The sequence below is a fragment of the Lotus japonicus genome, chromosome 3 (assembly GCF_012489685.1).
Source record: "Lotus japonicus ecotype B-129 chromosome 3, LjGifu_v1.2".
Taxonomy (NCBI): domain Eukaryota; kingdom Viridiplantae; phylum Streptophyta; class Magnoliopsida; order Fabales; family Fabaceae; genus Lotus; species Lotus japonicus.
In genome coordinates, this window is record NC_080043.1 from 79,590,871 (window position 1) to 79,604,843 (window position 13,973).

At 37.8% G+C, this 13,973-nt stretch overlaps 1 protein-coding gene and 2 pseudogenes across 1 annotated transcript; all 3 read left to right on the forward strand.

The window, feature by feature from the left end:
• Positions 1 to 795, forward strand: part of LOC130744797 (probable leucine-rich repeat receptor-like protein kinase At1g35710) — a 12,598-nt pseudogene extending 11,803 nt beyond the window's left edge.
• A 304-nt stretch (positions 796 to 1,099) lies between these two features.
• LOC130746267 (MDIS1-interacting receptor like kinase 2-like) lies at positions 1,100 to 9,087 on the forward strand (annotated as a pseudogene).
• Positions 9,088 to 12,352: 3,265 nt separating this feature from the next.
• On the forward strand, positions 12,353 to 13,075 carry LOC130744799 (uncharacterized). Its single transcript, XM_057596951.1, has 2 exons — positions 12,353 to 12,784; positions 12,890 to 13,075. The coding sequence occupies exons 1-2, from the start codon at positions 12,353 to 12,355 to the stop codon at positions 13,073 to 13,075; spliced, it is 618 nt and encodes a 205-aa protein (XP_057452934.1).
• The last annotated feature ends 898 nt before the right edge of the window (positions 13,076 to 13,973 follow it).

The window sequence follows — 13,973 nt, forward strand, 5'->3', positions numbered from 1 at the left end:
CTCCACCCGGAATCATGTCATATCTCATCAATCTCATCGGGGGAAGCTACATCTCGTTGATAGCCCTTTCCGTGCACTGGCGACTCCATCTAACGGATAGCCCTCTCCTCCCGGAATCAAACTAGCTAGGTGCACCTAGACCGTTACCTCCGCTAACGGCTACGGGGTTCTATCAAGGATCCCCAAAACCATTTTCTCAAACCAATACAAGTCTCATCAACAGTCTCAAAATCAACTTTCAAATGTACATCAAAGCTTTTCAAAATAACATTCTCAACATCAACTTTTCAATGCTCATCAAAGCTTTTCAAGTTCACGATCTTAATTTCACATAATCTCAAAACTAACCCAATGCCATTCTATTCTCATACCAATTCATAAAACATGCTCAAAATCAGCTTCATAAAATCAGCTTTTAGAGTTCAAGAATGATAGTCAAACATATAAAAACACGTTTCCCCAATTTAGATAAATAGGCAATATGATAAAGTAATCAAATCAGTTATAAGACTGTTAAGAATATGTCATAGCAGTTAAAAACCACTCACAACTATGAAGAATAACCACGATTGCTTTCAGCAATCCTACGACCATCGAACGATCCACTCGCCGTCGAATATGAACACAAAATTAACCTCAAACCTTCAGCACTTGTTACCCTTTTGACATACTACCCATGAGAAGCCATAAAATTCCCAAATGTATAAATAAAGCCCTAAAAATAATTATACTTAATTCTAAACTGTGCTATAATAGTATTATTGAAATTTGTAGGTTGAAGGTATACCTCAATAAGCCAAATAAGCCGTTCTGTAAGAGTGGGTACTCTTCTCCTTCCTTAGAGCACAAACCCTAGCCCTCAAAATATTCCAAAATCTCTTTCACTTGAATTATAAACTTTTCCTTCAACCGTATGTATTTTTATGGTGGAGCATTGTTTGATTCTTGGTGAAGAAAGAAGAAAATTATGAACCAGAACAGTGAAGGAGAAATGGTTGCCGCACATATGAGAAAAAGTGGTTTACGAGAGAGAGAGAAAGTGAGGGATACCTTTTTTATATTGGGACAGAGCGGGTTTCTTTTAAAAGTTTGGTTAGCTTTAGTTTTTCTTTAATCATTATTATAAATATAAGTTTTTTTGTTGTTGTTGTTGTTTTATATATGTGTATTCAGTTTTCTATTTGATGCTCCTTTTATTCTTTTCTTATTATAATTTTTTTATTTATAAAGTAAACGGGTTGTTTCAACCCTCCTCATCCACGAGGGGTTAAGGCTGAAGAGGCGTTCGAGTAGATCGGTGAGCTTCCCGACCCAACTTCCACCAACAACCCGAGTTCCATATCGTGCTCACCATCATCAGGGACAGGTTGAAGACTGGCTCCCATAGGTACCACAAGATGAAGGAGAGGCTCGTTGGTGTCTCGAAGGAGACAACCTCTGGAGTCAAGAGGCTTTACCAGATGCAGGCCAATGGAACTCTCTTGTTCCCTGCTATCAATGTTAATGGTTCTGTCACCAAGAGCAAGGTATGTTTTCTCTCCCTTTTTTGCTAGATCTGTTTGTGTTTCTCAATTTTGGATCTAGGGTTTTGTTTTTTGTTTTCATTGTAGATTCAGATCTGTTCTGTCTTGTGTTTTTTGCTTTGCAAAATTCACCATTGGGTTTTCAGATCCACCAAGTGTTTGATGTATGTCTTGAATGAAGTTTGATCTGTATATTTGTATGCAATTGATATTGCTAGGCTTCAGATCTTAAGAAACAACAAATGGGTCATTGAATTTTCATCTAAGTTACTTGTATTGACTGCTGATGATTCTATAGGGTCAGTTGGTGTTTGATTTATGTCTTGAAAAATTTTGATTATTAAAATCTGGATTGAGGAAAGATGATCTAAAATTTTGGGTTTGAATTTGAGATTGTTTTGGAAAGGATGAAGGTAGCAATATGAATGATGAAGAGAGTGAGATGAAGATGATGTTGAAGATGATAAGGAAGAAGAAGATGATCTAATTTTTTATTTGATTTTTTAAGGACTAAATTGGTAATGTTGGGGACCAAATTGAAATCCACGTGGGACATAAGGTGACAAATGTGTATGTCTATGTGTCACTTAACATTGGAGAGTGACTAGGGACTAAGAGCAAACATAGATAGGAACTACTATGACCGACGTCAACACTTTCAGATCTTTTTTAAACCATTTCTGATATTAAGGGACTAAAGTGACGAGTCGCTACATTTTTAGGGACCAAAATGGTGATTCACTCAATCTTTTTATTAAAAAAAGGCTTATTTAAGTTTTTCTCCCTGCAAAAGACCTTGTTTCTATTTTTCATCCTTGGGATTTTTTTTCGTTTTCCAACCTCTCATAACTTTTGTTTTCATCCTTATAGTCAATTTTTTCATCCAAAAGAGATAAAAAAAAATAGTTAAATGGGAGGTGTGATGAGTCATGTTTAGTGGAAAAATAATAATTTGAAATAATTCACGTTTCACACTCACTATAGCTCTCGTTTAGTTTGGATGGAAAAGTTAAAGGAAAGGATGAAAAACAAAAAGATTTTGGAAGGATGAAAAATATTTTCCAAAGATGAAAAAAATAGGGTATTTTGCTGGGATTAAAAACTTTTTTATGCCTAAAAAAACACTCCTTTTCTTCGGATATTCATGTTTTTTGTCTCATATTTAATGATACCATATAGAATTTTCATCTCAAATTAAACTATTTAAGCCATCTTCATAAAAAATTGTGGTAATGTCAAATGTGGATTATCGTTTGATGCAAAATCTCGACCCACAGCATATCTACCAAAATCGAATTTCATCCTTCCCTTTCGACATGGAGATCGCTGCAGGAGTCTCCTATTTAAACCCATTTCATCCGAACCTACAAAAATTAACATAGGAGAACATGATGAACCATTTCCACAGATTTGATTACTGCTTTAATTTGCTAAACAATTTAGTTTTTTAAAAGCAGAAAAACTATTTTGATTTTTAAACTTTTTAAAAATTGAGTTTAATTTCTATGCACGAATGGTCTAAAGTTTTTTTACACCGTAAACCAATCAGATTTCAAGGATGTGAGAAAATCTCTCGTTTTATTTAATTTCATTAATTGACGTGACACATTTTTGAAATTTGATTGGTTGACGGTGTAAAAAAACTTTACACCAATTGTGCATAATCTTTTTTCTCTTAAATATTAAAAACATAGATGTTCTTGATCTATTTTATTTTTTTAGTTTCCAAATCACACTGCCTTATAATTTTTCAAAACTCGTTTTTTTTTTGTTACAAAAGGAAGAGAAACAAAGCAAAGACTAAGCAACTAAATCCTGGCAAAGCAGGGGTACAACCATCGACGGGGTGCGTTCCAAATCTTCCAGTTCCAGCCTTCAGAGACAGCAAGTTTTGCCAGCGCATAGACAACCATATTCTCCTCACGGGAAACATGAACCACAGTCACAGTCCAATCCTTGGCTATCAGAGCTCTCACCTCTATTATTTCATTCCCTTGCCAGTAATTTTGGACCTCCCTGTTACTCATAATAATCTGCTGCAATTCTTGACAGTCCACGTATTTTCCATTTTTCTTCTGACAATTGGATTATTAACATTATTTCAGAAAACGTTTTTTTTTTTGAAAGCACACCAATGGTTTGTGTATGGTTCCCTGTTTTCTTTGAGATCAAGGCTAAGAAGGTTTGGAAAAACAGAAAAGTTCAAGTGTTGAAGGGTGTCGGCACCCAATTTTATCCGTGTTCATTTTACTTTTATATAAGTATGTTTTTTATTTTAACTTTGATTTTTGATTCATGTGAATATAATGTTTATTTCATTTTTCTTTACTTTATTATTATTAATAAAAAACAAAAAAATGTTAAAACAAAGAAAAAAAAAAGAAGAAAAGAGAAAGAAAGGTCTCGTAGAATAAGTAAAGTTTGGTTAAAAGAAAAATAAATATAAAAAACAAGAAAAGGAAGTCACGAAAAAGTGACTAGAAAGAGAGAAAGAAAGGAAGGAAAGGGGAAGCAAGAAGAAAGGAGTCAAAATTGGGGGAAAGCTAGGCCTGGTAGTGGCGGTGGCATTTTGCACAGCAGTAGAGAGTGCATGTGTTGCAGGATTCCTGGACCATGATATAGTAGAAACACCCCCAAACACCATTTTTTCTGGGAATTTTGTTTCAGAATTTCCTGTGGATTTTGCTTCGAATTTATATGCAGTTTATTAGCGGCGGTTAGTAACCGCGGGAATATCATTTCCTGCGAAAATTCCTATGAAAATAGTACTTTCCTGCAGATTTTCTTACAAACTTTTCCTTCAAAATTTTTCCGTTGCAAAATCCGCAGGAAATGTGAAGGAAAATCCGCAAAAAACGGGGTGTTTAGGGGTGTTTCTACTGTATCATGGTTCAAGAATCATTATTGATATTGCAGTACAAAAAGATGGAAAATCTGCAAAAAGAAAAGAAGGGATGGGAGTGCAGAGCCGTTACAGAGCTTCCTTATGAGACTCTAAAATCAGAATTCCATCACCATGACTCAGGACTACTGGACAAGGATCACCCCTGCACCGGGGGGCTAGTGCAATATTTCTCCATTGTATTATTACTCATTTCACTGGGGACTGATGTGTCGTTTGTCTTTTAAATTAGTTAAATCTTCTGTCATAAAAAATATAAAATATAATGAAAAAAGAAAAAAGCATAAAAGCAAAAAAGAAAAGAAAAGCAAAAGATGAAAAAAGAAAGAGTGTTGTGGACTAGTTGGTGTTAGCACACTTGGGAGCTCGCTGCTTATGATCCCCTCTCAGCACAAGATGTTTTATGCAAGAGCTTGTCACAAGCTAACCTTTGCCACCCTCTGAAAATCCACTTCCATTTTATCCATCCGAAAAGAAAAACCATCCTTTTGTCCAACAACATTTGATTGAGTATGGTGCTTCAATGGTGAAGATTAAATTGAAGAGTTTATTCGCTCTAGATGCGACAACTTCCCAAGATATAGCAGACTCTTCAAACCACTTATTAAAACTCAAAACTAAGAAGAAACACTAGGATATGAACTCAAGAAGATATTATTTTTCTGTGTCTATCCACCACCTGCCATATCAACATGTATATATACACCAAAGCAGTATTTGAACCGTGTGAGCTGGTGAAGAGGAAAATGCTAATCCAATTCTTCTTTTCACAAGTTTTCAAAACAAACATTAAAAGAAAGGAATCCACAGTTTCAAAGAAAAAAAAGGTAACTGATTAAAGAAATAAATGTGTAATTACAATAGGATGAAAAACGGTTTCATATGCCAGCATCGTCTTTAAAATACATTATAATCATTCAATTATTATGAAGGAAATACGTTGAAGACTACATCATCATTAGTTGAGGAATTTGAAAATATGGAACCTGGATAATAAAGTAATAGTTTAATTTTTTTGAAATACTTTAAAATATACAATAGAAAATAAATCAAGTATGCATGTCATAACTTATCAAAATCTCACGTGCCAGAAATAATCGACTAGTTGTCATGGTATAATAGCTTTAGAGTTTAATAGGCTCTTGCTGGAGGAGAGTGTTAAAATCAAAATATAAAATTATTGAAATCTCGTTCAAGTAAGAACTTAACTTTGGGTTAATTAGAATTAGAATGACTAGCCGTCTAGCAGATGGTATATAATTATATAAGGGAGTAAGTGCATTTTTTTTTCAGGCGATGAAGAAGCTAGTTTGTGAACAATGATCAACCACAACCAAACATGTTATGCCTTCCTTACAGTTCCAGTAGCTTTGGTGGTTTTGTTTTTGCTGGCTCTATGTCATGGCACTTCAGGGCTAACACAAGCTGAGGCCTTGCTCAAGTGGAAACAAAGTCTCCCTGAACAACCAATTCTTGATTCATGGGTCACCAACTCAACTGCAAATCAGAGTCCATGTTCATGGAGAGGTGTCACTTGTGATTCTCAAGGAAGAGTCACTATAATCAACTTGGCCTACACTGGACTTGAAGGTACCCTTCAGTACTTGAATTTTTCTGTTTTCCCAAACCTTCTTGGCCTTGATCTCAAAACAAACAGCCTCACTGGCACAATACCACAAACCATTGGTGTGCTTTCAAAACTCCAATACCTTGATCTTTCCACCAATCATTTCAATGGCACTTTGCCACTTTCTATTGCCAATTTGACCCAACTTTATGAGCTTGATGTGTCAAGAAATAGCATAGCAGGGATACTAGACCCTCGCTTGTTTCCTGATGGATCAAGCCACCCCAAAACTGGTCTTATTGGTATTCAAAATCTTCTCTTCCAAGACACCCTCTTAGGTGGCAGGATCCCAAATGAAATAGGTAACATCAGATACTTGACAGTGCTAGCTCTTGATAATAACACCTTCTATGGTGCAATTCCTCCATCACTAGGAAACTGCACACATTTAAGCACTCTCAGATTGAATGAGAACTATCTCTCAGGTCCAATACCCCCAAGTATTGGCAAGTTAACCAACCAAACTGATGTGAGATTTATGTTCAACAACTTGAATGGCACCGTGCCACAAGAATTTGGAAACCTGTCCTCTCTGGTTGTGCTGCATTTTGCTGTGAACAACTTCATTGGTGAACTGCCACCACAGGTGTGTAAAAGTGGAAAGCTTGTGAATTTCAGTGCTGCAGACAACCGTTTCACTGGTCCAATTCCAGTGAGCCTCAGAAACTGCACATCATTATACAGAGTTAGAATAGAAAACAACCATCTCACAGGCTATGCAGATAAGGATTTTGGAGTGTATCCAAATCTTACTTACATGGACTTCAGCTATAACAAGGTGAAAGGTGAGCTCTCTTCAAAGTGGGGTGCCTGCAAAAATCTGCAAACACTCAAAATGGGTGGGAATTCAGTGAGTGGCAACATTCCAGGTGAGGTTTTTCAGTTAGAACAACTAACAAAACTAGACTTATCCTCCAACAAAATTTCAGGAGAGATTCCTCCACAGGTAGGAAATGCCTCAAACTTGGATGATTTAAATTTAGGTAAGAACAAACTTTCTGGCATGATACCTGTAGAAATTGGAAAACTTTCAAATTTGAGGTCTTTAGATTTGTCCATGAACATGTTATTAGGACCAATCCCAAGTCAGATAGGGGACTGCACCGGATTGATAAGTTTAAATTTTAGCAACAACGACTTGAATGGCACAATTCCATACCAAGTTGGAAATCTTTCAGCCTTACAGGAGTTTTTGGATTTGAGTGAGAACTCACTTTCAGGAGAAATTCCTTATCTTAGTAGGCTTTCAAGTTTGATAAGCTTGAATATCTCTCACAACAATCTCTCAGGTTCTATACCCGGTTCCATCAATGAAATGAGGGGCTTGTCATCCCTCAACCTCTCCTACAATCATTTGGAGGGCCCTGTTCTTAAAAGTGGCATTTTCAACTCTTATCATCCTCTGGACTTGAGCCACAACAAAGGTCTATGTGGGAATATCAGGTTTACAACCTTGTCCTGTTTCGCTCATTGATGGTGGAAAGAACAAGGTTTGGATCCCCCTTGTTGCTTCTTTGGGGGGTGCTCTTGTACTTTTATTGGTGCTAGTTGGTGTTTTCTTCTTCTGTTACAAGAGGAAGGCAAGAGCTTCAAGACAAAAGTCTTCATTTAAGAGAACAAATAATCCATTTTCAATTTGGTACTTTAATGGCAGAGTTGTGTATGAAGACATAATGGAAGCTACCAAGAACTTTGACAACATGTATTGCATTGGAGAAGGGTCACTTGGAAAAGTGTATAAAGCAATGATGCCAGGAGGTCAAGTATTTGCTGTGAAAAAGTTGAAATGTGATGCAGATAACCTAGACACTGAGAGTGTAAGAAGTTTTAAGAGTGAGGTAGAGGCCATGACAGAAACAAGGCACAGAAACATTGTGAAGCTTTATGGATTTTGCTCTCATAGAGTGCACACTTTTCTGGTTTATGAGTACATGGATAGAGGAAACTTGTGTGATATGCTGAGAAATGATAAAGAAGCGTTGGAACTAGATTGGCATAAGAGGGTTGATGTTGTTAAAGGTGTAGCAAATGCTTTGTCCTACATGCACCATGATTGTGTTCCACCCTTGATTCATAGAGACATATCAAGCAATAATGTTTTGTTATCCTTCGATCTTGAAGCTCGTGTCTCAGATTTTGGCACTGCAAGGTTTCTGAAGCATGATTCACCTCTTTGGACATCATTTGCAGGCACATATGGCTATGCTGCTCCAGGTGTGGTTTTTTTACTCTGTTATGTGAGAAATATACTTACTATCAATTTGGTTGAGGAACTCTTACAATTGTTTGGTAAAAAAAGTTTCTAATTTTATTTCCTATTTTTGTTGTTTATAAAAATACTATTTTGCTGATAAATTTTAGGCCATGGAAGATGTTATTTACTTGTAATTGAAAAGGAAAACTGACATTAAATACAGAAAATATTTTTTTGAAACCAGACAAGTTATTTTTTAGGTTTCTCATTTAACTTTGAAAAATGGAGGACTTATTCTGTTTTGGTTATTGGCTTGTATCTTACCATACCAAATACAACTTTCTTCATATTCTTTGCAATTGGCTAATTATGAATCTTTGCTTTGTACTCCAGAGCTTGCATACACAATGGTAGTGACTGAGAAATGTGATGTGTTCAGCTTTGGTGTTTTGGCATTTGAGATTCTGACAGGAAAGCACCCTGGTGATCTTGTTTCATACATACAAACTTCCAGTGTTCAAACGATAGACTTCAAAGAGATATTAGACCCTCGCCTCCGAGCCCCACTTCTTGCAAGGAAGAATGTTTTGAAGGAATTGGCATTGATTACAAACATAGCTCTATCTTGTTTACAAACAAATCCTCAATCTAGACCAACCATGCGAAGCATAGCTCAGTTGCTTGAAATGGAGAATGTAATCACTCTTGATTAAAGTGTGTTACTGTTACTACTGTAGAGTGTAGACCTTAGTGATTATTTTTGTTTTCTTGTCTAAAGAAGCAGTGTATTACTTTTGAATGTAAATCACTCTTGATTTTTTTTATTTGCGTTTCACCTTTCTATTGTATTGTCTGGGTGTTTTTTTTTCTGGCTTAATCCAGTTTTTGGTCCCCAACCTTTGTCATAAATATGGTTTTAGTCCTTTGCCGGAGTAAAGATGGGGATTGGTCCCCAGTTTTTGGCAAAATGATTGGTTTTGGTCCTTCCGGCCGATTGGGTCAATGCCGGAGCTTCGCCAGCTGATGTGGCCCTTGCCACGTCAATTAATGAGCCTCGCTGGATTTTCTTTTTCATTTTCATTTAAAAAAAATTAAAACATTAATTTTTTTAAATATAAATATTTTACTAATACATTTTTTAAATTGATTTAGAAATTAGGTCAACATAAAAAAGAAAAGCAATTGTTTTTCTATGCAGAAGGTTGATTCAATAATAATTGTGTTGCTTCAGCACACTGAAGAAGTTGGATGCAAATTACAGCAGTTGGACTACACTGAATAAATCTAACCACGTGAAGATTTTCCAATACAACAACAAAATGATTTACCAATACGCACTTGGCCTCAAAAGTTAATGAACCAAACCTGAATACCCATGATTTAAAAAAAAATGAAAATGAAAAAGAATCCCAGAAACTGCTACGATTATGCAAATTGATGAAGACCCAAATAATGAAACTCAAAAAAGATGAGAACTTTAGAAGGAAGGAAGAAGAAGAGACAGTGATGTGCGTAGATAGAGACAGTGATGTGCGTAGATGTAAGCATGTCTCCAAGAGTAAATGTGATCAAATCCCACAAGACGGGATTTGGGTTTGGCGCCCCACCCTTTAGGCTACGCGCCCCAGCCTTTTTTTTTTATTCCAAAATTACCTATCGGTAAATGATATGCCGATGTCAAAATACCAATCGGTAAATCATTTCCAGTTATTGTTCCTCAGTATGAACACCTTTATACCATTACCCAGAACACGAAGAACAATATCGGTTAATCATTAACCGATTCTTATATTGATATCGGTATATCATTTACCGATGGGTAATCTGGCAGTTTGATCACCTTTTCACCATTACTCCTCCCTCCACCAACCCCTCCACCATTACTCCTCCATGAACAACCCCCCACCAGCCCCCCATAACTCGCCCAAACTACCTTATTCTACCATTACTCAACTCCTCCCTCACATTTCACCTTCCCACCACCACCACCATCTCCACATTTCCACCACCACCACCACCAACACCACCACCACCAAGGGAAAGCTTTTAACTTCTGGTAAGTGTTGTTAGCTTTGGTACTTTATTTATAGTTAGTTTAAGTAGTTAGTTGTTAGTTTAAGTAGTTAGTTTAGTTAGTTAAGTTGGTAATTTAGGCTGCTGTATCGTGAACTATATCGGTAAATGATTTGCCATTATTGTCTCGGTTTATGATATTCCGATATAGGATCGGATTTTGATTTGCCATTATTATGTCGGATATTGATTTACCGTTTTTGTTCCAGGGATGACAGATTCCTTTATTTTTTGTAAATCACAATTGATACATGCTGCTGGATTGGAAAAAAATGATAATCCAGAGGAGCAACCATCATCAGTTGAACCTCCGATTACAACTGTAGATGTCTCTCATTTGTATCATACAAATCAGGTACTCATTGCACAAATTTTTGCATGTTTTGTTTATGCTTTGTTTATGCCTTGTTTTATGCCTTATGCCTTGTTTATCCTGAAACAGCGTTTCCCTTTGAAAGATGATCTTATGAAATGGGTTCGCGACATTTCTATGGCAAATAATTTTGTTTTGGTGACAACAAAGTCTGATAGTGGTGCGAAGGGAAGAAAAGAATATGTCATTCTGGGGTGTGAGAAGCATGGTGCGTATATTCCCTACAGAGAACCGGATCTTGTTGAAGGAACGTCAACACAAAAGACAGGTTGTCCTTTTAGGCTAAAAGGACGACGTACGAAAGATGATAAAGGTTGGTGGTTGAAGGTGATGGACGGTAGACACATCCATCTCGCAGCTGAGTCACTACTTGGCCACAATTACGCTGGTCGACTGAATAGTGAGGCGAAGGAGGACGTGATAAATCAGGCTAAGACTTGGGTTCCACCTAGAAAGATGTTGGCGTCCTTGAAGGAAAAAGATCCTTCAAACTTGACTACCATCCAACAAATTTATGGTGTTTGCAAGCGGTTCAGACAATCCGTTCGTGGGTCATGACAGAGATACAATACTTGCTGAAGAAGTTGGACGGTGAGAAGTATGTTCACTTCGAACGAAATGAACCCGGATCGGAAGTGATTAGAGATATATTTTGGGCTCATCCGAATGCCGTCAAACTTTTCAACACATTCTCATATGTAGTGATCATGGATTGCACATACAAGACCAGCAAATACAATCTACCCTTGCTAGAGATTGTTGGCTTGACCTCCACAGATAAAACATACTCAATAGCATTCTGCTACATTGGTAGTGAGGGCACAGAGGACTACATTTGGGCATTGGAGTGTATGAAGTCTCTAATTTCCGACCAATCCAGGCTGCCTAAAGTGATTGTGACGGACAGAGATCTTGCCTTATTGAGTGCTGCTTCACAAAGCCTTCCCACCACTACCCATTTACTATGCTTGTGGCACATCAACAAGTGTGTTTTGGCAAAGTGCAAAGAGTACGTTGGCACGGATGATTTTGCTAAAGAGGTAATGGACAAGTGGGCCGAATTGGTAGATGCTCCAACAGTTCCAGAATTTGAAGCTCATTGGATCGGATTATTTAACATGTGCAAGCTTAAACACAAGTTGAAATTTTCCACTTATTGTTCTACTACATGGTTGGTCCACAAGCAGAAATTTGCCAAGGCATGGACAAATCATGTGATGCATTTTGGAACAACAACAAGTAACAGGTACAAAAATTATATTATTACTTGTTATATGTATTTCATTTCATAGATTATTACAGTATTAATTCTTACATGCGCGTTGTTGGTTTGTAGGGCTGAAGGTGCACATGCCAGCTTGAAGTTGATGTTGCGGAACAGTAAGGGTGACCTGGCCACTTCATGGGATGCGTCGCATAGTTTGACCATCAATCGTCACACTGAGATAGTAGCACACTATGTACTCCTGAGCTTCGGATTAAGTCCAACCGCACTCCTAAGTTGAAGGAGAGAAAACCACCCAAGGGTCGAGCAATAGGATCCTTGTCTCGTGAACCTTCAGCGTTTGAACTTACTGACAAGAAGATTAAAGAGGAAGAGAAGTCTTCACAACCAGCAAAGAGGAAGAAGCGTGCGAAGAAGTCTGATACAAGCCATTTCATGTGTAACTTTCCAGCCTTTCTCCATCCATATATTCACACAATTACAAATGTTGAGGATGATGGTAACTGTGGCTATAGATCCATTGCTGCATTACTGGGGCATTCCGCCGGTCAGGACAGTTGGCCTTGGGTTAGGGCTACATTGATAGAAGAACTTGAGAACAATGTGTTCATGTATAATAGGATGTGGGGCACAAATGTTGTTGACGGCTTACATGAACGACTCACTCTTCCTCCTGATGTCCCGGCCACCCCTGAGAAATGGTTTCAACTGCCAGAGATGGGATACCTTGTGGCAACAAGGTTCCAATTGGTTCTCGTATCCTTATCCTCTATGGGTTGTAACACATACTTTCCACTGATAGGAGCCGGTCCACCAGATGTGCATCCTGTTATAGCTATTGGACATGTGACAAATCACTGGGTACAGGTATATTTTGACAAAATACACTAATATTTTATTTGAGTACTAGCTTGTCGATTAATTTTTGTATCTGGAAGTTATCTAATTTTATGGTTATTCTCTAAAATGTAGCTCCAATTAACTCCTGGACATCCTATGCTGCCTATTGCTCCCCAGTGGGATTGGCATGCTGATCTTGCCTCCAAATACTGGCGCAACCCATATGGTCCACGTTTAGACATGTACGCTGCACAATTCCAAGCTTGGCTTGGTGTTTTTAGTGGTCATGTGGACTATGTGGACATCACCACAGATTGAGTGTTCTTGTATTGTGTAATATGAATTTATAAACTCCCTATAATTTTAATTTTGTGACCCTTATCCACAAGTTGTTGTTAAGGACAACTATGTAGACATCACCATAGTATAGCTGTACTTTTGGTAAAGTGCGTTGAATAGTATAGCTCATTTGTCATTTAATTTCATTATCAAGGTCTTGTCATTAACATTTCATTATTAAGGTCTTGTCATTTTCATTTTCATTAACCTCCACCACCAACCCTGACATTACTCTCAACCACCAGCCCCAACCACACTTGTACCATCCACCAGTACACCATAAATATTTTGACCATTCTGCGTTGCTATAAATCTCTGTTGTGTCTTGCCTCTTCTTCTTACTCTTCATTCCTCATCTTCCTGTCTATTGTGTCTTGCCTCTTCTTCTTACTCTTCTTTCTACACAATGGAACAAGACCCAAATCCATTCGTCCGCCATTGCAAACGTCAAAGCAACAATTCTGGTAGCTCTCGTCCTCTCATTCCTGGCCCGGCTGGCGCCATCCAGGCTGCCATGTATGCCCGTAGATCCACCCCTAACACACCACTAATTCCGACCCAGGAAATCGTCAGGCGTGTGCTAGATCACGGATCAACCGAAACCGATCCTGATTTCAACTCACATGCTTGGCTATCAGCCCTGCAAGAGTGGGGAATTGCCACTCCGCTGGGCTCTCTGACAGCGAACGTTGAGAGGGTGGAGAATGTTGTTGCTGTTATCAAATGTTGCACTCCCAATGGGTTCGGAGATGCGAAAGTTACCCTCAAGGTATGGCTTGTCCTTGCTTTTGTAAGGCCTTGCTTTTGGTCCCCCTTCTCTAACTGTTCTTATTTATTTCTCAAACAATTTCAAAAATTTAGGACCCCACAGGTGCTG